This window comes from Lissotriton helveticus, chromosome 11 (assembly GCF_964261635.1).
Source record: "Lissotriton helveticus chromosome 11, aLisHel1.1, whole genome shotgun sequence".
NCBI lineage: Eukaryota > Metazoa > Chordata > Amphibia > Caudata > Salamandridae > Lissotriton > Lissotriton helveticus.
In genome coordinates, this window is record NC_136072.1 from 236,822,116 (window position 1) to 236,848,963 (window position 26,848).

Consider the following 26,848-nt stretch of genomic DNA (forward strand, 5'->3'; position numbering starts at 1 on the left):
TTGGCTATATAAATGCACTTTAAATACACTAAATATGTACATGATATATGCACTATATATATGCGCTGATAAATATACTAAATATATAAATATTTATATATACATATATTTGTTGTATTTTTCACTGAAAATACAACAAAGGTTAAACTAACAGTTAGAAGAAGGTATTCAAAAAACCTTAGAAATTCACTAGAAAAACAAAGGTTAATGGGAGGTTATAGTTAAACAAAACCACAGAAATCCACAAGTTATCCTTCTCGCAAGTAACTATAACTCATGTCCTAAAGTAACTATACCTCATGTATCTGACAGGCGACAAAGTCCCTGAGTCCTTTAATGGCTGCCGCCACATCTTTGTCAATGTGGTGGTAGCCAATCAGATCTTATCTTGAGATCTGTTGGCTCCACAGATCCTCCGTTGCATGAAATATACAAACTATTTAAACCTTTATTTTCCATAAACTACATAATGGATTTACAACAAATCACAAAAAGGTCGATTTTTGGACTAAGATCTAACTTTCTGACACATTTGGTTTAATTCTGTTCAATCGTGTTTGTGGTATCGCTGAAAATGAATGGAAACATCACAATTTGGGGTCCCCCCCATTTTCTCAGCCTTCACTTGAAGGACCACCCTGAAACTCTGTAGTAAACATGTTGTGCACACTGACACAGAAACCCTGCTTGGCCAGCTTTACGCCTGAAGCCATTTTGCCCCCAATGAACTTGAGAAGACTCTCTGAATTGTATTCCTTCTTAGCAAGTTTTGAATGCCTGCCTGAGACGAATCCCTTTCTGTCTCTAATCAAACAAGTGGCCTATAAGCAGGTTATGTGGGGACAAGTTTCTTCCATGCCATCCTATTTCAAAATTTGCAGTGATAATACGGGTGTGGTAGGAATTCTGCAGAATGCAAGAAACAAGTGAGTACCCATAGACTGGCAAGGGGCCAGGGCACATCCCAGAGGTGTTTCTTGAGTGGATGCAATTTGGACAAGAGGCATATAAAGAAAAGGCTTTGTTGCCACCAGTTGTAGACTACAGAAAAAGGACCATAAACTCCCTCGCACCTCTTTAGGTGGCCTCTGTACCCTGCATACAGGCAATGCAGAGAAGGGTACACTGAGGAAGAGGAAAGAACTGCGCTAGGAGACGGACCATAGGCTGCCATTTTGGCTCAGACATGAGTCCGCAAGGACTCCAATGCAAACCACAAACTAAAGGTGTATTAGATGTTCTTTGAAACACCAGGCACTCATAATGCATATATTCACTCACCAGTGTCAATCTCATCTTAACACCATACATTCGCATATGAAAGAATGTGTAGGTGCCCCACAACGGCACATATACCAGCCCACCCATAGTGCAAGAGATACCCAAAACCTGTATTATTTTTTATGGTAATTTTCCCTTCCCCTGATCTCAGGCTACCTCACCCAGGAAACCCTGGAAAGGAGTCTATGGAGGGGGAAGATGTTGGAAGAGAGTAGAGCTATAGTTGGAGGCAGACCTCAGACTAGTATTTTTAAGAGCCTGGTCAGTTGGGGCTTCAAAGAAACTCCACCTGCAGGGGACACAAATGATCCCTGTCACCAAGTCCCTCTGCTGCTGAGTGAGGGACACCAATCCCTGGTACTGCCCTCACAGCATGAAGGGACACAAAAGTAAATACGCATGATTGACTCACCTGGGTCAATATCTTGTTTGAGAAGATATTAGTTTTGAAAATGCATGTTACAGATTAAAAAATATTCCAGGATATAATTGTCTATTTGATGCCTTAACAGGAGCTCACTTAAAAAATAATCTTCAACAGATATTGTGAAGCAATACGCCGCTGCTGATTGTGAACAAGCATTAAAAGAACAGGAAAAAGATATCAAACATTCATACTACTAAAGAAACGAATGCGACAACCTTTAATGTTATAGAGCAAATAGTTGTGGATAAGATTAAATACTGAAGTAAAATCGTTTATTTAATTTTGAAGTTCTTTTTGAAGTGCTCCTATGCCATCTAACTATAGTTCTCATGTTATGTTCAAGACTTGACCTGATTTTTCCTCCTCTTCCATTTCCCCTCGTTTGATACAGTTGTTCACTTTTATTCTGAATGTCTTAAAACAAATAAAAATATTCGGAACAGTTGTATGTTACCTTCCATTGATGCCATAGACTTGTTTTGTTTTGGCCTCGTAAAAGAGGCAGAAACAGTCTCCACCAACTCCAGTACTGGCAGGCTCAGTGAGGTTCAAGGCAGCAGCAACAGCCACAGCAGCATCAGCAGCGTTACCACCTTTCTTTAAAATATCTGCAACACGAAATCAATTAGAGGATGAGTGTTCATCACGGCGGACATGCCTGGAAGTGACTAAATGAGTTCAATGGAGTATGTAAATGTAATCCACTACTAACAATATTTCGATTTGATTTTAGAAAACCAGACATGCGTAGACAAGCACACATTCACTAACACCTAAAGAGACCCACACAGAGAGGCACACTCAGCTTCAAAGAACACTTAACGCGCTTAAGCTGGTAGCATGTAAAGTTATTTTTTCAAAAGATACTTTGAACAAAGATTATCAGTTCAGTTCAAATATGCTTTATTCGATTTCATTTAAAATCATAAAAGCAGAATACTGTACAGCCAGCAATATACTTAAAATCATTAAAACAATTATACATGCTTAACAAAGTAGGAAGCATCATATCAACTCATTAAGTACATTAATATTATATAACTATAAAATCACAACTTACATGCATAAATCATTTTAAAAACATGCAGATAAAAATTCTACCATATAAAAACAGTATTTCACATAGTTAAGGATTTTTCCTCACAAAAAAGTTCATTATGGGCAAGCTGGTTAAATTGTAAAAAATGTCCATTCTGAAATGGGTCAAAACAAACCGATGCCTAGAATTCATTAAAAACCTAAGGTAGGGTTGCATATCATATGTGATCAGCATAGATTGATTCTTTAATAGACTAGGCTTTGGCAAATCTATAGACAACCTTTGTTCCTCAAAGTTCCCCATACGCTTGGTTTTCAAATCTTTTCTTCCTATTTCCCATAGTTTTAGACTGCTCAAAAAATATGGGTGTCCCAGATCATAAGAAAGTTGTTTATTGTAGAACACCCATGGAAAACACAGTGCAGCACTCAAGTTAAGACAATCTCTAATAATGGCTTGGTTTGAACCCGGAAATTACAATGTTCAAATTTTGTGCAATAACACCATGGGGTTGACCATAATTATGTCAACCAGAAATGATAATTCTAACTCTGCATGACAGAAGAAGGATGAACAACTAATAGGTACAGCAAGAAGGCGCCTCAAGAACACATTTTTCACCATCTGCAGTGCCTTGCAATTAGTTTCCCACCACACACCTGTCCCATAAGTGGCTATAAGCAAACATTTGACATTGTAAATCTTTAGCATTTCATTAGGCAGATTCATACCTAGCTTCCACGCAAAGTTTAACAGGGCCATGACTGACTTCCTAAACAGATGAATCCTAGCCGTGGTGGACTGTGCCCATGTACCCTCCTAATCAAAAAGTATACCCACGTATGAGAAGGTCACTGTAGTATTAATCTTTACCTTATCAATTTTTATAGCCCTGCACTTTGCTGTCCTTCTTCCACATTCCATAATGAATGTTTTACTTTGGTTGACTAGAAGACCTAAGTCCTGCATGTATGTAACAAAATTAGTCAACAGACTCTGGAGGCCCAGAGGGGTTCTGGTCATAAGGACAGTGTCGTACACATAAACAAGGACCGGTATGGGAAGCTGGCCAATTTGTGGAAGATCATTGCACTTGCTGGATAACTCGCTCCCTTGACCATTTGTATAAAAATAAAATAAAAAAGGAGTGAGTACACAGCCCTGCCTTACCCTTCGCTCTATACTGAAGGCCTGAGTGCACTCTCCCTTGATGCCGTTTCAGACCCTAGGCTTACTTCCAGAATATAGCTCCCTCAAGAACTGAATAATGGTTGTCTCCACCCCAAGGTCTGCTAAGATATTCCATAAGTTGCCACGGCTGACACAATCAAAATCAGACAAAAGGCCTACAAAAGGCAATTATTAGTTCTTTTTAATCTTGGACTATTTCCCACTTTAAACCCATGGTTCAGTCCCAGCTCAATAGTCCCTATCCCGGGGCGAAAAACATACTGTAAATCCAACAGGATTTCGTTTGATTCAGCCCAATCCTGGAGTCCATTCATGATGATACGATTGACTATCTTTGCTAGTGACTCAAGTAGCATGGAGGATTAAGGCGGTTGCCTTTTTAGGGCTGGGGCCTAAGCCTCGAAGTGGAGGCGGAGCTTGCGAGCCCTAATGTGTTCAATGCAGAAAGGGGTCCAGGCTGGCACATTCCTTAGTTTTTATGGAATGTGCCTAGTGATTCGTCTTCGCTGTGCTGTGTATTTAGTAGTGTTGACCTGATAGGCTGTAAGTAATTTACTCGTGCCCGATGTGGCATATTGTGTGCGAGAACGAGCACGGCAGAGTGATTAATCTTAATTAGGAGCTGTCAGAGTGGCCGTGTAATGCAATCCAGTGCGAGCGCTGCATAAAGTGTTCGGCAGAAGAATACATAAATCCTCAATTACCAGCTGTCCGAGGTGCCGGTAATTGAAGGCAGATGGTGGTGGGAGCGTGTGCACTGCTGTGTTTTTTGTAGAGAATCACATGCATCAGATCTGGTGCGTAGTGCAGAGGCGTAGTGCAGAGGTGTAGTGCGTAGTGCAGAGGTGTAGTGCATAGTGCAGAGGCGTAGTGCGTAGTGCAGAGGCGTAGTGCGTAGAGCAGAGGCGTAGTGCATAGGCGTAGTGCGTAGTGCAGAGTGCGTAGTGCAGAGGCGTAGTGCGTAGTGCAGAGGCGTAGTGCAGAGGCGTAGTGCGTAGTGCAGAGGCGTAGTGCGTAGTGCAGAGGCGTAGTGCGTAGTGCAGAGGCGTAGTGCAGAGGCGTAGTGCGTAGTGCAGAGGCGTAGTGCAGAGGCGTAGTGCGTAGTGCAGAGGCGTAGTGCGTAGTGCAGAGGCGTAGTGCATAGGCGTAGTGCAGAGTGCGTAGTGCAGAGGCGTAGTGCGTAGTGCAGAGGCGTAGTGCAGAGGCGTAGTGCGTAGTGCAGAGGCGTAGTGCGTAGTGCAGAGGCGTAGTGCGTAGTGCAGAGGCGTAGTGCAGAGGCGTAGTGCGTAGTGCAGAGGCGTAGTGCGTAGTGCAGAGGCATAGTGCGTAGTGCATAGGCGTAGTGCGTAGAGCAGAGGCGTAGTGCATAGGCGTAGTGCGTAGTGCAGAGTGCAGAGGTGTAGTGCGTAGTGCAGAGGTGTAGTGCGTAGTGCATAGGCGTAGTGCGTAGAGCAGAGGCGTAGTGCATAGGCGTAGTGCGTAGTGCAGAGTGCAGAGGTGTAGTGCGTAGTGCAGAGGTGTAGTGCGTAGTGCAGAGGCGTAGTGCGTAGAGCAGAGGCGTAGTGCATAGGCGTAGTGCGTAGTGCAGAGTGCGTAGTGCAGAGGCGTAGTGCATAGTGCAGAGGCGTAGTGCAGAGGCGTAGTGCGTAGTGCAGAGGCGTAGTGCGTAGTGCAGAGGCGTAGTGCAGAGGCGTAGTGCGTAGTGCAGAGGCGTAGTGCAGAGGCGTAGTGCGTAGTGCAGAGGCGTAGTGCGTAGTGCATAGGCGTAGTGCAGAGTGCATAGTGCAGAGGCGTAGTGCGTAGTGCAGAGGCATAGTGCAGAGGCGTAGTGCAGAGGCGTAGTGCGTAGTGCAGAGGCGTAGTGCAGAGGCGTAGTGCGTAGTGCAGAGGCGTAGTGCAGAGGCGTAGTGCGTAGTGCAGAGGCGTAGTGCGTAGTGCAGAGGCGTAGTGCGTAGTGCAGAGGCGTAGTGCAGAGGCGTAGTGCGTAGTGCAGAGGCGTAGTGCGTAGTGCATAGGCGTAGTGCGTAGTGCAGAGTGCGTAGTGCAGAGGCGTAGTGCGTAGTGCAGAGGCGTAGTGCAGAGGCGTAGTGCGTAGTGCAGAGGCGTAGTGCAGAGGCGTAGTGCGTAGTGCAGAGGTGTAGTGCAGAGGCGTAGTGCGTTGTGCAGAGGCGTAGTGCAGAGTGCAGAGTGCAGAGGCGTAGTGCGTAGTGCAGAGGCGTAGTGCGTAGTGCAGAGGCGTAGTGCAGAGGCGTAGTGCGTAGTGCAGAGGCGTAGTGCGTAGTGCAGAGGCAGAGTGCAGAGGCGTAGTGCAGAGGCGTAGTGCAGAGTGCAGAGGCGTAGTGCAGAGTGCAGAGGCGTAGTGCGTAGTGCAGAGGCGTAGTGCGTAGTGCAGAGTGCAGAGGCGTAGTGCGTAGTGCAGAGGCGTAGTGCAGAGGCGTAGTGCGTAGTGCAGAGGCGTAGTGCGTAGTGCGTAGTGCAGAGGCGTAGTGCGTAGTGCAGAGGCGTAGTGCAGAGGCGTAGTGCGTAGTGCAGAGGCGTAGTGCGTAGTGCAGAGGCGTAGTGCGTAGTGCAGAGGCAGAGTGCAGAGGCGTAGTGCAGAGTGCAGAGGCGTAGTGCAGAGGCGTAGTGCGTAGTGCAGAGTGCAGAGGCGTAGTGCAGAGGGGTGGTGCGTAGTGCAGAGGCATAGTGCGTAGTGCAGAGGCGTAGTGTGTAGTGCAGAGGCGTAGTGCGTAGTGCAGAGGCGTAGTGCGTAGTGCAGAGGCGTAGTGCGTAGTGCAGAGGCGTAGTGCAGAGTGCAGAGGCGTAGTGCTTAGTGCAGAGGCATAGTGCGTAGTGCAGAGTGCAGAGGCGTAGTGCAGAGGCGTAGTGCAGAGGCGTAGTGCAGAGTGCGTAGTGCAGAGGCGTAGTGCGTAGTGCAGAGGCGTTGTGCAGAGGCGTAGTGCGTAGTGCAGAGGCGTAGTGCAGAGGCGTAGTGCAGAGTGCAGAGGCGTAGTGCATAGTGCAGAGGTGTAGTGCGTAGTGCAGAGGTGTAGTGCGTAGTGCAGAGGCGTAGTGTGTAGTGCAGAGGCGTAGTGCAGAGGCGTAGTGTGTAGTGCGTAGTGCAGAGGCATAGTGCGTAGTGCAGAGGGGTAGTGCAGAGTGCAGAGGTGTAGTGCAGAGGCGTAGTGCGTAGTGCAGAGTGCAGAGGCATAGTGCAGAGTGCAGAGGCATAGTGCAGAGGCGTAGTGCGTAGTGCAGAGGCTTAGTGCGTAGTGCAGAGGCGTAGTGCGTAGTGCAGAGGCGTAGTGCGTAGTGCAGAGGCGTAGTGCGTAGTGCGTAGTGCAGAGGCGTAGTGTGTAGTGCGTAGTGCAGAGGCGTAGTGCGTAGTGCAGAGGCGTAGTGCGTAGTGCAGAGGCGTAGTGCGTAGTGCAGAGGCAGAGTGCAGAGGCGTAGTGCAGAGGCGTAGTGCAGAGTGCAGAGGCGTAGTGCAGAGTGCAGAGGCGTAGTGCGTAGTGCAGAGGCGTAGTGCGTAGTGCAGAGGCGTAGTGCGTAGTGCAGAGGCGTAGTGCAGAGGCGTAGTGCAGAGGTGTAGTGCAGAGGCGTAGTGCAGAGTGCGTAGTGCAGAGGCGTAGTGCGTAGTGCAGAGGCGTTGTGCAGAGGCGTAGTGCGTAGTGCAGAGGCGTAGTGCAGAGGCGTAGTGCAGAGTGCAGAGGCGTAGTGCATAGTGCAGAGGTGTAGTGCGTAGTGCAGAGGTGTAGTGCGTAGTGCAGAGGCGTAGTGCGTAGTGCAGAGGCGTAGTGCAGAGGCGTAGTGTGTAGTGCGTAGTGCAGAGGCATAGTGCGTAGTGCAGAGGCGTAGTGCAGAGTGCAGAGGTGTAGTGCAGAGGCGTAGTGCGTAGTGCAGAGTGCAGAGGCGTAGTGCAGAGTGCAGAGGCGTAGTGCAGAGGCGTAGTGCGTAGTGCAGAGGCTTAGTGCGTAGTGCAGAGGCGTAGTGCGTAGTGCAGAGGCGTAGTGTGTAGTGCGTAGTGCAGAGGCGTAGTGCGTAGTGCAGAGGCATAGTGCAGAGTGCAGAGGTGTAGTGCAGAGGCGTAGTGCGTAGTGCAGAGTGCAGAGGCGTAGTGCAGAGTGCAGAGGCGTAGTGCAGAGGCGTAGTGCAGAGGCGTAGTGCAGAGTGCAGAGGTGTAGTGCAGAGTGCAGAGGCGTAGTGCGTAGTGCAGAGGCGTAGTGCATAGTGCAGAGGCGTAATGCGTAGTGCAGAGGCGTAGTGCAGAGGTGTAGTGCAGAGGCGTAGTGCGTAGTGCAGAGGCGTAGTGCAGAGGCGTAGTGCAGAGGCGTAGTGCAGAGGCGTAGTGCGTAGTGCAGAGGCGTAGTGCGTAGTGCAGAGTGCAGAGGCGTAGTGCGTAGTGCAGAGGCGTAGTGCAGAGTGCAGAGGCGTAGTGCAGAGTGCAGAGGCGTAGTGCAGAGGCGTAGTGCAGAGGCGTAGTGCAGAGTGCGTAGTGCAGAGGCGTAGTGCGTAGTGCAGAGGCGTAGTGCGTAGTGCAGAGGCGTAGTGCAGAGGCGTAGTGCAGAGTGCAGAGGCGTAGTGCATAGTGCAGAGGCGTAGTGCAGAGGCGTAGTGCGTAGTGCAGAGGCGTAGTGCGTAGTGCAGAGTGCAGAGGCGTAGTGCGTAGTGCAGAGGCGTAGTGCGTAGTGCAGAGGCGTAGTGCAGAGTGCGTAGTGCAGAGTGCGTAGTGCAGAGGCGTTGTGCAGAGGCGTAGTGCAGAGGCGTAGTGCAGAGGCGTAGTGCAGAGTGCAGAGGCGTAGTGCATAGTGCAGAGGTGTAGTGCGTAGTGCAGAGGTGTAGTGCGTAGTGCAGAGGCGTAGTGCGTAGTGCAGAGGCGTAGTGCAGAGGCGTAGTGTGTAGTGCGTAGTGCAGAGGCATAGTGCGTAGTGCAGAGGCGTAGTGCAGAGTGCACAGGTGTAGTGCAGAGGCGTAGTGCGTAGTGCAGAGTGCAGAGGCGTAGTGCAGAGGCGTAGTGCAGAGTGCAGAGGCGTAGTGCAGAGGCATAGTGCGTAGTGCAGAGGCGTAGTGCATAGTGCAGAGGCGTAGTGCGTAGTGCAGAGGCGTAGTGCGTAGTGCAGAGGCGTAGTGCAGAGGCGTAGTGCAGAGTGCAGAGGCGTAGTGCAGAGTGCAGAGGCGTAGTGCATAGTGCAGAGGCGTAGTGCGTAGTGCAGAGGCGTAGTGCGTAGTGCAGAGGCGTAGTGCGTAGTGCAGAGGCGTAGTGCAGAGTGCAGAGGCATAGTGCGTAGTGCAGAGGCGTAGTGCGTAGTGCAGAGGCGTAGTGCGTAGTGCAGAGGCGTAGTGCGTAGTGCAGAGGCGTAGTGCGTAGTGCAGAGGCGTAGTGCACAGTGCAGAGGCGTAGTGCAGAGTGCAGAGGCGTAGTGCGTAGTGCAGAGGCGTAGTGCGTAGTGCAGAGGCGTAGTGCAGAGGCGTAGTGCAGAGTGCAGAGGCGTAGTGCAGAGTGCAGAGGCGTAGTGCGTAGTGCAGAGTGCAGAGGCGTAGTGCGTAGTGCAGAGGGGTAGTGCGTAGTGCAGAGGCGTAGTGCAGAGGCGTAGTGCGTAGTGCAGAGGCGTAGTGCGTAGTGCGTAGTGCAGAGGCGTAGTGCGTAGTGCAGAGGCGTAGTGCGTAGTGCAGAGGCGTAGTGCGTAGTGCAGAGGCGTAGTGTGTAGTGCAGAGGCGTAGTGCAGAGGCGTAGTGTGTAGTGCGTAGTGCAGAGGCATAGTGCGTAGTGCAGAGGGGTAGTGCAGAGTGCAGAGGTGTAGTGCAGAGGCGTAGTGCGTAGTGCAGAGTGCAGAGGCATAGTGCAGAGTGCAGAGGCATAGTGCAGAGGCGTAGTGCGTAGTGCAGAGGCTTAGTGCGTAGTGCAGAGGCGTAGTGCGTAGTGCAGAGGCGTAGTGCGTAGTGCAGAGGCGTAGTGCGTAGTGCGTAGTGCAGAGGCGTAGTGTGTAGTGCGTAGTGCAGAGGCGTAGTGCGTAGTGCAGAGGCGTAGTGCGTAGTGCAGAGGCGTAGTGCGTAGTGCAGAGGCAGAGTGCAGAGGCGTAGTGCAGAGGCGTAGTGCAGAGTGCAGAGGCGTAGTGCAGAGTGCAGAGGCGTAGTGCGTAGTGCAGAGGCGTAGTGCGTAGTGCAGAGGCGTAGTGCGTAGTGCAGAGGCGTAGTGCAGAGGCGTAGTGCAGAGGTGTAGTGCAGAGGCGTAGTGCAGAGTGCGTAGTGCAGAGGCGTAGTGCGTAGTGCAGAGGCGTTGTGCAGAGGCGTAGTGCGTAGTGCAGAGGCGTAGTGCAGAGGCGTAGTGCAGAGTGCAGAGGCGTAGTGCATAGTGCAGAGGTGTAGTGCGTAGTGCAGAGGTGTAGTGCGTAGTGCAGAGGCGTAGTGCGTAGTGCAGAGGCGTAGTGCAGAGGCGTAGTGTGTAGTGCGTAGTGCAGAGGCATAGTGCGTAGTGCAGAGGCGTAGTGCAGAGTGCAGAGGTGTAGTGCAGAGGCGTAGTGCGTAGTGCAGAGTGCAGAGGCGTAGTGCAGAGTGCAGAGGCGTAGTGCAGAGGCGTAGTGCGTAGTGCAGAGGCTTAGTGCGTAGTGCAGAGGCGTAGTGCGTAGTGCAGAGGCGTAGTGTGTAGTGCGTAGTGCAGAGGCGTAGTGCGTAGTGCAGAGGCGTAGTGCAGAGTGCAGAGGTGTAGTGCAGAGGCGTAGTGCGTAGTGCAGAGTGCAGAGGCGTAGTGCAGAGTGCAGAGGCGTAGTGCAGAGGCGTAGTGCAGAGGCGTAGTGCAGAGTGCAGAGGTGTAGTGCAGAGTGCAGAGGCGTAGTGCGTAGTGCAGAGGCGTAGTGCATAGTGCAGAGGCGTAATGCGTAGTGCAGAGGCGTAGTGCAGAGGTGTAGTGCAGAGGCGTAGTGCGTAGTGCAGAGGCGTAGTGCAGAGGCGTAGTGCAGAGGCGTAGTGCAGAGGCGTAGTGCGTAGTGCAGAGGCGTAGTGCGTAGTGCAGAGTGCAGAGGCGTAGTGCGTAGTGCAGAGGCGTAGTGCAGAGTGCAGAGGCGTAGTGCAGAGTGCAGAGGCGTAGTGCAGAGGCGTAGTGCAGAGGCGTAGTGCAGAGTGCGTAGTGCAGAGGCGTAGTGCGTAGTGCAGAGGCGTAGTGCGTAGTGCAGAGGCGTAGTGCAGAGGCGTAGTGCAGAGTGCAGAGGCGTAGTGCATAGTGCAGAGGCGTAGTGCAGAGGCGTAGTGCGTAGTGCAGAGGCGTAGTGCGTAGTGCAGAGTGCAGAGGCGTAGTGCGTAGTGCAGAGGCGTAGTGCGTAGTGCAGAGGCGTAGTGCAGAGTGCGTAGTGCAGAGTGCGTAGTGCAGAGGCGTTGTGCAGAGGCGTAGTGCAGAGGCGTAGTGCAGAGGCGTAGTGCAGAGTGCAGAGGCGTAGTGCATAGTGCAGAGGTGTAGTGCGTAGTGCAGAGGTGTAGTGCGTAGTGCAGAGGCGTAGTGCGTAGTGCAGAGGCGTAGTGCAGAGGCGTAGTGTGTAGTGCGTAGTGCAGAGGCATAGTGCGTAGTGCAGAGGCGTAGTGCAGAGTGCACAGGTGTAGTGCAGAGGCGTAGTGCGTAGTGCAGAGTGCAGAGGCGTAGTGCAGAGGCGTAGTGCAGAGTGCAGAGGCGTAGTGCAGAGGCATAGTGCGTAGTGCAGAGGCGTAGTGCATAGTGCAGAGGCGTAGTGCGTAGTGCAGAGGCGTAGTGCGTAGTGCAGAGGCGTAGTGCAGAGGCGTAGTGCAGAGTGCAGAGGCGTAGTGCAGAGTGCAGAGGCGTAGTGCATAGTGCAGAGGCGTAGTGCGTAGTGCAGAGGCGTAGTGCGTAGTGCAGAGGCGTAGTGCGTAGTGCAGAGGCGTAGTGCAGAGTGCAGAGGCATAGTGCGTAGTGCAGAGGCGTAGTGCGTAGTGCAGAGGCGTAGTGCGTAGTGCAGAGGCGTAGTGCGTAGTGCAGAGGCGTAGTGCGTAGTGCAGAGGCGTAGTGCACAGTGCAGAGGCGTAGTGCAGAGTGCAGAGGCGTAGTGCGTAGTGCAGAGGCGTAGTGCGTAGTGCAGAGGCGTAGTGCAGAGGCGTAGTGCAGAGTGCAGAGGCGTAGTGCAGAGTGCAGAGGCGTAGTGCGTAGTGCAGAGTGCAGAGGCGTAGTGCGTAGTGCAGAGGGGTAGTGCGTAGTGCAGAGGCGTAGTGCAGAGGCGTAGTGCGTAGTGCAGAGGCGTAGTGCGTAGTGCGTAGTGCAGAGGCGTAGTGCGTAGTGCAGAGGCGTAGTGCGTAGTGCAGAGGCGTAGTGCGTAGTGCAGAGGCGTAGTGCGTAGTGCAGAGGCGTAGTGCAGAGGCGTAGTGCAGAGGCGTAGTGCGTAGTGCAGAGGCGTAGTGCAGAGGCGTAGTGCGTAGTGCAGAGGCGTAGTGCGTAGTGCAGAGGCGTAGTGCGTAGTGCGTAGTGCAGAGGCGTAGTGCGTAGTGCAGAGTGCAGAGGCGTAGTGCGTAGTGCAGAGGCGTAGTGCAGAGTGCAGAGGCATAGTGCAGAGGCGTAGTGCAGAGGCGTAGTGCAGAGGCGTAGTGCAGAGGCGTAGTGCAGAGTGCGTAGTGCAGAGGCATAGTGCGTAGTGCAGAGGCGTAGTGCGTAGTGCAGAGGCGTAGTGCAGAGGCGTAGTGCAGAGGCATAGTGCAGAGGCGTAGTGCAGAGTGCAGAGGCGTAGTGCATAGTGCAGAGGCGTAGTGCAGAGGCGTAGTGCGTAGTGCAGAGGCGTAGTGCAGAGTGCAGAGGCGTAGTGCGTAGTGCAGAGGCGTAGTGCGTAGTGCAGAGGCGTAGTGCAGAGTGCGTAGTGCAGAGTGCGTAGTGCAGAGGCGTAGTGCGTAGTGCAGAGGCGTTGTGCAGAGGCGTAGTGCAGAGGCGTAGTGCATAGTGCAGAGGTGTAGTGCGTAGTGCAGAGGTGTAGTGCGTAGTGCAGAGGTGTAGTGCGTAGTGCAGAGGTGTAGTGCGTAGTGCAGAGGCGTAGTGCGTAGTGCAGAGGCGTAGTGCAGAGGCGTAGTGTGTAGTGCGTAGTGCAGAGGCATAGTGCGTAGTGCAGAGGCGTAGTGCAGAGTGCACAGGTGTAGTGCAGAGGCGTAGTGCAGAGTGCAGAGGCGTAGTGCAGAGGCGTAGTGCAGAGGCGTAGTGCAGAGGCGTAGTGCAGAGGCGTAGTGCGTAGTGCAGAGGCGTAGTGTGTAGTGCGTAGTGCAGAGGCGTAGTGCGTAGTGCAGAGGCGTAGTGCAGAGTGCAGAGGTGTAGTGCAGAGGCGTAGTGCATAGTGCAGAGTGCAGAGGCGTAGTGCAGAGTGCAGAGGCATAGTGCAGAGGCGTAGTGCGTAGTGCAGAGGCGTAGTGCAGAGTGCAGAGGTGTAGTGCAGAGTGCAGAGGCGTAGTGCAGAGGCGTAGTGCGTAGTGCAGAGGCATATTGCGTAGTGCAGAGGCGTAGTGCGTAGTGCAGAGGCGTAGTGCGTAGTGCAGAGGCGTAGTGCAGAGGCTAGTGCGTAGTGCAGAGGCGTAGTGCAGAGGCGTGGTGCATAGTGCAGAGTGAAGCCAATGCATATCTACAGGCTAGCGATGACAGTGCATATCTACAGGCTAGTGAAGCTAATGCATATCTACAGGCTAGCAATGACAGAGCATATCTACAGGCTAATGAAGCCAATGCATATCTACAGGCTAGCAATGACAGTGCATATCTACAGGCTTTTGAAGCCAATGCATATCTACAGGCTAGCGATGACAGTACATATCTACAGGCTCGCGATGACAGTGCATATCTACAGGCTAGCGATGACAGAGCATATCTACAGGCTAGCGATGACAGTGCATAACTACAGGCTAGTGAAGCCAATGCATATCTACAGGCTAGCGATGACAGTGCATATCTACAGGCTAGCGAAGCCAATGCATATCTACAGGCTAGCGATAACAGTGCATTTCTACAGGCTAGCGATGACAGTGCATATCTACAGGCTAGCGATGACAGTGCATATCTACAGGCTAGTGAAGCCAATGCATATCTACAGGCTAGCGATGACAGTGCATATCTACAGGCTAGCAATGACAGAGCATATCTACAGGCTAACGATGACAGTGCATATCTACAGGCTAGCGAAGTCAGTGCATATCTACAGGCTAGCGATGACAGTGCATATCTACAGGCTAGCGATGACAGAGCATATCTACAGGCTAGCGATGACAGTGCATAGCTACAGGCTAGCGATGACAGTGCATAGCTACAGGCTAGCGATGACAGTGCATAGCTACAGGCTAGCGATGACAGTGCATATCTACAGGCTAGCGATGACAGTGCATATCTACAGGCTAGCGATGACAGTGCATATCTACAGGCTAGTGAAGCTAATGCATATCTACAGGCTAGCAGTGACAGAGCATATCTACAGGCTAGTGAAGCCAATGCATATCTACAGGCTAGCAATGACAGTGCATATCTACAGGCTTTTGAAGCCAATGCATATCTACAGGCTAGCGATGACAGTACATATCTACAGGCTCGCGATGACAGTGCATATCTACAGGCTAGCGATGACAGAGCATATCTACAGGCTAGCGATGACAGTGCATAACTACAGGCTAGTGAAGCCAATGCATATCTACAGGCTAGCGATGACAGTGCATATCTACAGGCTAGCGAAGCCAATGCATATCTACAGGCTAGCGATAACAGTGCATTTCTACAGGCTAGCGATGACAGTGCATATCTACAGGCTAGCGATGACAGTGCATATCTACAGGCTAGTGAAGCCAATGCATATCTACAGGCTAGCGATGACAGTGCATATCTACAGGCTAGCAATGACAGAGCATATCTACAGGCTAGCGATGACAGTGCATATCTACAGGCTAGCGAAGTCAGTGCATATCTACAGGCTAGCGATGACAGTGCATATCTACAGGCTAGCGATGACAGAGCATATTTACAGGCTAGCGATGACAGTGCATAGCTACAGGCTAGCGATGACAGTGCATAGCTACAGGCTAGCGATGACAGTGCATAGCTACAGGCTAGCGATGACAGTGCATATCTACAGGCTAGCGATGACAGTGCATATCTACAGGCTAGCGATGACAATGCATATGTACAGGCTAGCAATGACAGAGCATATCTACAGGCTAGCGATGACAGTGCATATCTACAGGCTAGCGATGACAGTGCATATCTACAGGCTAGCGATGACAGTGCATATCTACAGGCTAGCGATGACAGTGCATATCTACAGGCTAGCGATGACAGTGCATATCTACAGGCTAGCGATGACAGAGCATATCTACAGGCTAGCGATGACAGTGCATATCTACAGGCTAGCGATGACAGTGCATATCTACAGGCTAGCGATGACAGTGCATATCTACAGGCTAGCGATGACAATGCATATGTACAGGCTAGCAATGACAGAGCATATCTACAGGCTAGCGATGACAGTGCATATCTACAGGCTTTTGAAGCCAATGCATATCTACAGGCTAGCGATGACAGTGCATATCTACAGGCTAGCGATGACAGTGCATATCTACAGGCTAGCGATGACAGTGCATATCTACAGGCTAGCGATGACAGAGCATATCTACAGGCTAGCGATGACAGTGCATAACTACAGGCTAGTGAAGCCAATGCATATCTACAGGCTAGCGATGACAGAGCATATCTACAGGCTAGCGATGACAGTGCATATCTACAGGCTAGCGAAGCCAATGCATATCTACAGGCTAGCGAAGCCAATGCATATCTACAGGCTAGCGATAACAGTGCATATCTACAGGCTAGCGATGACAGAGCATATCTACAGGCTAGCGATGACAGTGCATATCTACAGGCTAGCAATGAGAGTGCATATCTACATGCTAGTGAAGCCAATGCATATCTACAGGCTAGCGATGACAGAGCATATCTACAGGCTAGCGATGACAGAGCATATCTACAGGCTAGCGATGACAGCGCATATCTACAGGCTTGCGATGACAGTGCAGGCTAGCGATGACGGTGCATACCCACAGGCTAGTGACGCCAATGCATATCTACAGGCTAGCGATGACAGTGCATATCTACAGGCTAGCGATGACAGTGCATAGACTCACAAGGAGACCACAGGCAGCTGAGGTGCAATCTTCTCCCACTCACAAGAACGACATCACAGGCAGCAGCAGTGCAAGCTTCTTACACTCACAAGGAGACCACAGGCAGCAGAGGTGCAAGCTTCTCACACTCACAAGAAGGACATCACAGGCAAGTGGTGCAATATTCGCACACTCACAAGGAGATTACTGGCAGTACACACCACATGAACACACTCCATAACACATAGCAACAATACATTGGCATTTACAATGCCATTAGCTCAAACTCAAATAAATCCGAGCCCGATTGCATTTCTAATGCTTGTTTATAAATAGGAACTATAATGGACTCTGGCCAGGTAGGTAGTAAGCCTATACTGCAACATGCGCCTAGTACCAGGGTTAATATGGTTCCCCACAATGAAATATTGGCTTTGAACAAATCCACAGGGATACCACAGGCCCGGGAGCTCTCCCCACTTTACCAGGATTTATTGTACTGATGACTTCTTCCAAACTAAAGGAAAAATTAGCATGTCTATAAAGTGAGCGATCTGCTGCGATGTTACCAGTAATCTGCCCTGACCTCAGCAAGTCAGTAGATGAATTTGAATAGAATCCAGGAAAATGATCAATCCATTCTTCTTCTAAGATTACTATCTCAAGCCTAGGACACTCCTCCTCCATTAATGAAGGAGAGTTGACCCAATGCCTAAACGCAGTATTATCATTATTAAGGCTTACTTCATACAGTGATTCCCAAGCTTTGCATCTCAGAGCTTTTTTCCTATGTTTCACAGCCCTCTTATGGCCCACTCTGCAAATCAGCCCCTCAGACTACGATTTCAATGGAAAAATGTAAATGTATTCCACTATAAACAATATTTCAATTTTTGTTAGGAAACCAGACATGCGTATACAAACACATAATAATTAACACCTAAGCATACCCAAACAAAGGCACACTCAACTTCAAAGAACAATCATGCACTTACATTGGTAGCATGTAAATTTCCAAAAGATATTTTGAACAAAGATTATCGTTTTCCTTTGTATCCAAGATATAATTTGTAAAAACTATTTTTCAAAAATATATTTACAATTACATAGGAATCTCATAACATCTTAGACCTAACGAATCATTAGCTTCTAGGGTACAAAAAAGTTAAATTAGCTTAAAAATAAGTATCTGTAATTTGGCAACACAGTTTCAAATGCAAGATTGATAAACGTTCACTGAATAACATGTCAACATTAATTTATAATGTAAATATGTTGAAATGGTAAATTTAAATGTATTGATCAACAGATAAAATAACTTGGGCAAGGGTACACAAACAGGAGCAAATATATAATATATACAAATAAATACACACATTATACGCATATGTTAACGTTTTTAATACGAGTGTCCATTATTATCATCTGGAAGGCACATTTTTTAAAAAAAATAAGAAAAGGGAGTTTTGTGGTATTTAGTGGGTATACCCCCCAAAAAACAAAAAGGGACAAACTATTATATAAACTTTCAGCACCCAAATTAAAATAACCTGAAATATAATAAAAACATAAACACATGCATATAAGATAGGTTTTGGTGAAAATAATCTACTGCCTACGGAAATGTTGTTATTATAAAAGATCTTTATGAAAACCGATTTTTGCAAAAGATGTTCTGGAAACTGATGTTATAACATGGATGTATGCTGCCCCCGCCCCGGACTTCAGACCTCCTCACAATAACTATACACCGCTAGATCGCCTCGCCAGTATAATAAGTCTGCATGTCTGTGTTCAGAAATTTGTATTGTTCCAACCATATGTATGCTTTGCCCTAATGTTATTAACACCGTTCTTCTGTAGTAAACTGTCCTTACACAAAATCTAGCTGTGTAGATTTGAGAGTTACTATATATTTACTAGACTTGTGGATTTTTACACTACTTAATTATCACTCGGTTACCTGTTGAACAATTAAACCAGAGTGTATCTCGAACATTTGTACACATTGCTGCACAAGTAACTGCCCTTTCTTGAAAGGCAAAACATCATTCGGAGGTAGGCCTCCATAGATATGATAGGTATAATGCATCTCACAAAGAGCCAGTTAAATAGCAGGCTTGACTCCCAGGTTCTCACAAGTTTCACTATCATTCATAGTTGATGCTGATATGTCTGCTAGAAGGTCTCATGGACAGGGGGACAATGTCAGGGCTTTTGGTTCAATTCAACAAAGGCCAAACTTTAAAATCTAAATGGTGCCCACTGCATATTTTGCCACACCATTCACAAACAAACACTCAAGTGCCATTAACAACCAGTCAGCTGGTAAGTAAGCATGCATCCAAAAAAGCTGGGAAACCCCCACAACATTTAAATACATTCAAAACAATTAATTTGAAAAGTTGACCACACCTGACACACTGTGATTACATCTGTTCAAACAAACCTGTCAGTCAAGGTTTGCTATAAATGAGATCCAGTTGCAAGAAGCACACCTTATCAGATAATAATCCCCCCTCTTTGTGCCATGGTTTCCTGTCTCGGGCCTGTAACATAATATAATACAACAATGTTTTAGATCTGGCATGACTACCCTGCTGCCTGGAGTGTTTTATTACCAATTATTAAATATATGGCAGGCTTTGGCGAAACCCAGAGGAGGATTACCCTCTCACTTCATGTAATTGGCTGTTTGGTGTATAATTGTGCCTTCCACGAAATGGTTCTAGTGGTATGCAAGAGGAACGATTAACCATCTAAAACGTACCTTCATTCATCACACTGTCAATCAATTATTTATCTACTATATTCATTCCATACAGAACAGAAACAGTCTTTTTGTTCCTACTTTTTGGGCAGGTTTAAACGTGGTAAACAGTGCATGCAATTCACATACACATTTGTGAATGCCTGTGTTTACATGCTTTGGTACATTGAAGCCATACATATTGGCTTTGTCACTGCTTGTTTTCCTTGCTGTGAGCACAGCGATATTCATCCATGTACTAAGATCATTAGTTCACTCCCTTAGAATTCTGAGCCAGCCAAGCCTTACAGACCAACCCCCACATGTATTATCCAGAAAATAAATCAGGCTTGTAGGATCTGCTTCCATCATTTAGCATTGCAATTGATGATACAGTACATATTTTATATACATATCTCCTTTGATACTCAACCCATGAATACTCATGACAGTAGCACAGTTGATCAGGCAAAGATTAACTGACTTGGACAAAAAGACCAGGTGAAGTAATCAAGCCCACGATGGCAAGCCTCTCCTATAGCAACACATAAGAAAATTAACCTTGCTTATGTTTAAGGCGCACTTACATTAAAATACAACTGAGCACAATTTTGCACTCGACCACCCCTCCACCAAGACAGATACACATAAGTGTACATGTGCTAAAGTAAATTAAAGGAGTTATCATTTTATCTGTGCAACAGATATTTAACCTCAGCAATCTGTGAGTAACATGAACAACATCAGGCCCAAACAAAGAAGACACAGAGGACCACACAAGCAAAGTCAAAGTTGTTAGGTGCACTCACAAATTCTGACACTGGATCGCTCATAAGAATCACTGAAGCACATCTGGCATTTCACAACCATCAACCAGAACACCCCTTTAGCAAGCCACTTAGATTCAAACTCCAGATTACCTGCTATAGATGTTCCCCACGGTTAGTACGACGTTATAACGCATTCCTTTGCAACGCATGCCTTTACTATGCATGCGTTACAACGTGAATGCCTTTACCACGTATAACCTTTACCACGAACATGTCATTACCACGCATGCCTTTACAACGATTTTCATTGAAAAATCATAAATGTTAAAGGCATATTCGTAGTGAAGGTTTTCTGGCTCTGTGTCCTAAAAAACAGACCCAGCCCTTCTAAATACTAGCTCTCCTCCTGCCCTAAGCCCTAATAGTTGACCCCTACGCGACGCCCTCAGCCCTTCTATAAATAACACCTCCCCTTGCCCTAAGCCCTAAAAGTGACCTCCTGCGCGATGCTCCCAGACCTTCTAAAAACTACCACTCTCCCTGTCCTAAGCCCAAAAATCTGACTCCTGCTGGACACCCTCAGCCCTTCTAAAAACTACTCCTCTCCAGCCCAAAACTGTAAATCCATAGCCCAGCACCCCAGGTCCAATCCCTCTTACCTCTCAACGATTTCACCTCCTCTCCAGGTCTTCTTTGGCACGTCGCACGTCGTAAAGAGGAACAGGAAGGGGTTTTCTCTAACGACTCCGAGTGGTACCACAACAAGAGAGGTGAACGTGGGAGTGGACTTCCATTCCAATGTAATATTTCCTGTTTCATGCGCTTTAAGCATACATGCTGCCACACATATACCTTTTCCATACATACCTTTACAACATAATTCACAGTAAAGGCATGTGTGATAAAGGCTACGCATGGTAACGATGTATGTGTTGTAACACATTCGTGCTAAATGTTATGCGGTGAAGCAGCCACGGTGTAATGCCTGTTTCCCGTTGCCCACACACCACCAGAAACCATACCATTTAAGAGAGATTTCAATGACATCAGTCAATACCACTCAAAGAGTGGCTGATGGTAAGCTTACTACTGTAAAGAAGCCTGTACCTGTGTGTTTCCCAACAAAAAGTTGCATTTTGAAACACACTGCTTACACAACACCACTCAATGGATCTTGGTATGTATCTGACGGATGTATGTCAGTACAACGCGATCTTTTAGATCGCGGTACTTGACATCGCAGGTTTTACAACGCAAGTCGTTACAACGACTTGCGTTGGAGGGCGCGGATTTAGGAATTTTTTAATTTTATATTCCAACACCAGTCCCCGTAACAGTAGGGAAGGTGTTGGACTATAAAATTAAAACATTCCTTATCCCACAGCGCCATCCAGCGCAAGTCGTAGTAACGACTTGCGTTGTAATAGCTGCGGGGAAAAGGTTGTGCGGTGTAAACACCGCGTTGTAAACGACGTTTCCCGTATCTGACATCCTGGATGCAGGTTAAGAAGTTAGATGCATGCATAGACACTGTACAGAGACACTGGGCCTGATTTACATGTGCTATTGATTTATTTAGAAACTTATATAGCGCACAGCTACCCCCAACGGGGGTGTCCCGGCGCTATGGACGGTGGGCAATTGTAAGTGTCTCTGAGCGACTAAGGGTTGAAAAACAGCCAAGTTTTTAAATTGCGTCGGAATAGGCATTCCGATTCAGTCATACGAAGGTACAATGGCAAGCTATTCCATGATTAAGCAGTGATAACTGCAAAAGCTCTGCCCCCCATTCTGGAGAGACAAAGTCAGGGAAAGTAAGAGGCACAGATGATTCGATCTAAGTGATCGAATGGACTGGGCATGCTTAAGTCTAGCTTGGATATACGCAGGCCCTTGACCTTGCATTGCTCTAAATGCCAGGACTAGGGATTTGAACTGTATGCAGCTGGTCATGGGCAACTGGTGTAACTTTTTCAAGTGAGGAGAAATTGAGTGACGATAAGGGGTGTTACATATCATTCTGGCCTCTGCATTCTGTACAATCTGCAGACGTTTAACCGGATAGGCTGGCGCTCCAACGTACAGGCTGTTTGCATAGTCCAGGTGAGATGTTATAAGGGCGTGAATAATGGTCCTACATGTGTCCACGGGAAGAAAAGGGAGAATTTTATGATCATGCGAAGCTTACCAAAGCACGCAGAGGTGATCTTATTTATTTGAGCCTTGCAAGACAATTCATTGTCAAATTGGAAACCAAGATTCCTAGCGGAATTTACCGATGTAGGGGGAGGGTTCAACTCAGGTGGCCACCAAAGTAAGGGTAAAGGGGGATTGTTTTGATTAAAAAACAACACCTCGGTTTTGTTTGAGTTGAGCCTGAGGATGGTAAGAGACATCCAGGAGGAGATGTTGCTCAGGCAGCGTCTGAAGTTGGAAAAACTAGCGTCAGAGTGATCTCTAAATGAGAACACAAGTTGTGTGTCATCAGCGTATGAGATCACTCTGACCCCACAGGATTCAACCACCGTGGCCAGCGACGATAGATAGACATTAAAAAACAGTGGGCTCAGGGCGGAGCCCTGAGGGACACCACAACTAAGTGTTTTTTTCTCTGAGACAAAAGGTTGAATGTAGACCTGTTGGGTACGACCACTTAGAAAAGATCTAATCCAGGCAAGAGGGCTGCCCTGAATCCAAAGACTATACAGCCTTTCTATCAATATGGCATGAGAGACCGTATCGAATGCTACGGACAGGTTGAGGAGCACTAGCATAGCTGCATGGCCTACGTCCACGCATGCGTGAATAGTCTCTGTCACCTCCAGTAGAGCAGTCTCGGTACTGTAACGGGACATCAAACCAGATTGCGAATTGTGGAGAAGTTGTCCGGATTCAAGGTAGTTGGAGAGTTGTTCTTGCACTACTTTCTCCAATATTTTGGCTGGTTTAGGTAATAGGGAGATGAGCCAGTAGTTGATGAACACCGATGGGTCGGCTTCAGTTTTTTTTAAATTGCGATAAGCATGGCCTGTTTCCAAGACAAAGGGAAATGACCAGTTTGTAATGAGGTTTTCCAGATCATATTCAATGGAGAGATGATAAGAGGGGTGAGTGAACTGAATAGTTGTGCTGAACAAGGGTCCAAAGGGGAGCCGGATTGGCATCCCAACATTTTTTGCGAAGAAGTATCAATCAAGATAGTTTTAAAAGACTTAAAAGCCTCCTCCTTGGATACCCTGGAGTCAAGAACCGGGGCAGCCATGGAGGGGTTGAATGTAGAAAAAATATCTACAATTTCTTTCGTGAAAAAAGTTAGGTAAACCATCCCAGAGTCTTTGGCTAGGGCAGGTCGAGCTAGATAATGCAGTTGGTTTGTAAAACTCTTTCACTATTTTGAACAGAGTTTTAGAGGAGTTATCAGCAGTAAAGTACTCTCTAATACAGTACGTTTCAGTTTATGGAATTTATTAATGGCCGCTCTATAAGTAGCTTTAGTCTCTGGATCATAGGATTGTCTCGAGCGCCGTTCAAGCTTTTTACAGTGGCTCGTCTCAGCATGCAAGGCGGGGGAGAACCAAGGCGCTGAAGGTTTTAACCTAGAGGAAACTGTTGATCGCATAGGGGCGATAGCGTCAATAGCTGAGGATAGCCAGCCATTAAAGTTTGAGACATCAGTGTCTGGATCTCCTACTGACTGCCAAGAAGAATTAGAAAGTTCGGGGGCTAGCGATGAGCAGGTGATTTTGAACCATTTCCTACCATATTCCCTGGCCTTAACTGGAATGTCAGAGCGAGGGGTAGTAGCCAGACGAAATGGGTGAGAGGTAGGGGAGATGTTGTGGCCAGATGTGTGGGGCCACTAACCCGCTGGGTAAGATTGAGGCCCTCCATGGTGTCCAGGAGCAGCCCCGCTTTGGTGCACGAGGGGTCATCCACATGCAAGTTGAAATCTCCTAATGTAGTGAAGTGTGAGTGCTTAAGCGATAGGTCAGCAGCCGTGGTATAAAAATCAGTGAGAAATTGGGGAGAGGAACAAGGAGGTCTGTATAAAAGAATACCTGTCAAGATTAAATTTGAGGCTTCCGAGATACTAAAATACATGGCTTCTAAAGGGCCTATGTTAGAGAGTTTCCTAGAGAAGATCTTCCAGCCTGAGCGTAAGATCACAGCAATCCCCCACCTGCCTTGGTGCTAGTACGATTTATCCCCACAAAACGATAGGTAGGGAGAAAGGCAAGATTAAGGTCAGGATTAGAGGAGTCTTTTACCCAAGTCTCCATTAGAAACATTAAGTCCCAAGAATGAGTTGTGAGAGATAGCCAGATATCTCCTGAATGATGGGGTAGCGATCTACAGTTGAGCAGGCACGCCCTGATGTTAGAAGAGGGGCCCGAGAGCTCATCTACAGGTCCGGTAGGGGAGATAGATAATCTGGGTGGCACATTAGGGCCTGGTTTAAAAGAGAATGGACAATTGCCACAGTAAAAATGGGCGTTGAAAGACCCTGAAAATTTACATAGCGACAGGGCGATGCACCCTTTATTTTTAATTTCCATTAATTGGGACACGGACCAATAAATTTGTGCTCCGGTGTAGATCTTCTCCTTCATCCAGGTGTAACCAATTTATCTGCTATTCACACTTTGTTAGTGGAGATTTACACCTAGGTGTAGACTTGTAACTCTCCACCTTCGCAAATGAGGGGTGTTGCATCCTACTACTGAATTTATGAATGTAAAGATACTAGAAATAACGTTTTACCTGTAGGTAGCGCTCTCTGCCACTTGGTTGGAGATCTCACTATGGGAAATATAGGGAAATGTAGGTACGTTTTCTTTATATTTATGCATAGTGGTCCTTGCTATTGTGTTGTTATAGCTAGGTCAGACTTTCCATAAGATTTGTTTTTTGTTTTGCTAATAACTGTCATGACTCTTCACAAAACATTTAAATCAAGACATTCATCCTCTAAGCTCCTTCCTAGCAAGTTTTGGAATTATTTTTTAAGCAGGGGCTGAGAAAAAAGGGGTGATCCAAAATGCCTTTTTCACTTGCAGTTTCCATAGGGAATATTAGACAAGGATACCGGAAAAACGACTGAACAGAATTACACCAAATTTGACATAAAGCTAAATCTTCTCTTTTCAGAAAGCATAATATGGAAATCTGTTGCAGCTGTACTCGAGCTGGAAAAAACTACAAAGAATGAATTCTGATTGGTAGAGACCACTGGAGTTTCGCAGGACCAAGTAATGTGATTGGTGGCTGCAACTTGAAGAAGAAATACTGTAGCCACCATTACAAGACTCGGGGACTCAGTACCAGAATCCTGAAAACATTTGTAAAACCATATAGAAGGAGCAGCGTAGGAATGCCAAAACTGAAAAAAAATTGGATGATTTGTCATGATCCTGTGGTGGTCCTGCAGGACCCAGTGTGATCAGTCCCTCCCTGTTGCGGTCCTGTGGGACTCCTGCGGGAGTCCTTGACAGTTATGTGGGATCAAAAAGAAAATCAATGGCTGGGGCAAAAGGCCATGCGCGGCAGGGGGTGGGGAGTTGGATGCCTGCGTGGAGTTGACTGCAGTTGGACAGGCCCTGTGGTCAGCCCTACTCCACGCAAGTTCTAAAGTAAAGTGCTCCAGGGTGTTGGCTGTCTGCGAATTTAGGTATGATAATAGGATCTTACTAAACGTTAAATAAAACAGAAACTCACTGAAAAAAGGCTTGACTGTTGTGTTAGTTAGGTATGGTTACATTGAAAATGCTAGAAACTCACTGCAAAAAACAAAAGATTAAAGTGATGTTGCGCTTAGTCACAATGTCACATTTTAAATGCAAAAAAACCACTGAAATTCCAGGGGTGTAGAATTTAATAAAATATCTGCTTGTCCATGGGGAAGGTTGCTTCAGAAATCTACTTGTCCTGTAGCAAAATCCACTTGTCTCTTTAGTGCCATGTAGTGTGGCGACAAATTATGGCAGCAATCTCTATATATAAGAGCTCTTATATAGCCTCTCTGATTATGCCAAGGCTCATACCATGGGAGTATTTGAATACTTGCGATCCACTTATTTTGCCACATTTCCGCATATCTACATACTGTGGCTGAAGGTAGTGGTATGCAATAGTTCCAGGGTTAGAATGAGCTTTTGAGTCTGTGCAAACCTACTAACTTGCATGTTTTAAGGGTTTTCAACATCTCTTCTTTGATCTTTTCCCATACTGAGAAATGTTGGAAATGTACTCCTTACAATGGCAGACGTAAACCATCTTTCAGAGTTGGGAAAAGGGTGGTTGGAGGGAAAGTGAACTTGCAAACGCTCAGATGTTTGCATCAGCAATGATACACATGCATATTTGCTCATGCCAAAATGCACTTCACAAATATTTTCTAGGTGTACTATTTTTTGTCCTACTTCTGTAAATTCTTGGGAATTCTCGAAAGCCATTTAGCTGCACTTAATGCAAGCACATAAACCATGGGTGCACTTTTGAGACTTTCTTTAATAATTGGTCCCCTAATTTGGTCTGGTGTTGACCATGACGTTTTGTGTTTATTAAAATGTTGTGTCTCTCTCGCTCTGTATCGGCTGGCTTCACTGTGAGTGACAGCATTCTGCTCTTTCAGATGAGCATATCGGCACACAGTAGTTTTTCTCAATGGCAATAACTACTGTGGCAGAATATGCTATTTGAAACCAAAAACAATTATTGCATTTGCCAATGTTTGTTATAATGGTGAGGGCCCGGCAGCTCCCACACCATGCAAAAACAATTTGCACATTGACAAAACTAAAAAGCTGACCACCAATTTCAGACCTACTGGCTTTGCCGATGCTTGTTTATTTTTTTTCCCCATAATCTTACTGAGACTGGTTACACTGATTTTCCACAATGAATAGTTTTGGGAAACACTAGCCTGCATCAACACATGTTACTAAATGATGCTGCAGCTGCAAAGAAATGGTACCTGACATTTTACAGTAGTGTAGCTAAATGTTTTTTTTCTTGCTTTCATTTTTTTATGAACATCTTATTTTGAAAGCAAAGAATCATCAATCTTGCTTTCGAGTTTCTGCAAATATTTGCATCAAATCAGAGAGCATTTTGGGAGCATTATACATAGCCTCATATTGCTAAACTTTGAAAACTTGTGTACACGTTTCTATACTAGAACCACGATCAGTAGTGCAGTCGGAGCTTACAACATTTACTTAGAGCGCTCACCCTAATAATACATGCATTCAATTAATTAACCATAAATAACATCTTGAACTGCATTAATATATCGACTACAATAT

At 47.4% G+C, this 26,848-nt stretch overlaps 1 protein-coding gene across 1 annotated transcript in view; it reads right to left on the bottom strand.

The window, feature by feature from the left end:
• LOC144792825 (glutathione hydrolase-like YwrD proenzyme) overlaps nucleotides 1–26,848 on the bottom strand; it is a 564,131-nt gene that overhangs the window by 261,158 nt on the left and 276,125 nt on the right. Inside the window, exon 3 of the mRNA XM_078668023.1 lies at nucleotides 2,163–2,316. Within this exon, the coding sequence (XP_078524149.1) occupies nucleotides 2,163–2,316 (154 nt within the window). The remainder of the gene's footprint in view (nucleotides 1–2,162; nucleotides 2,317–26,848) is intronic.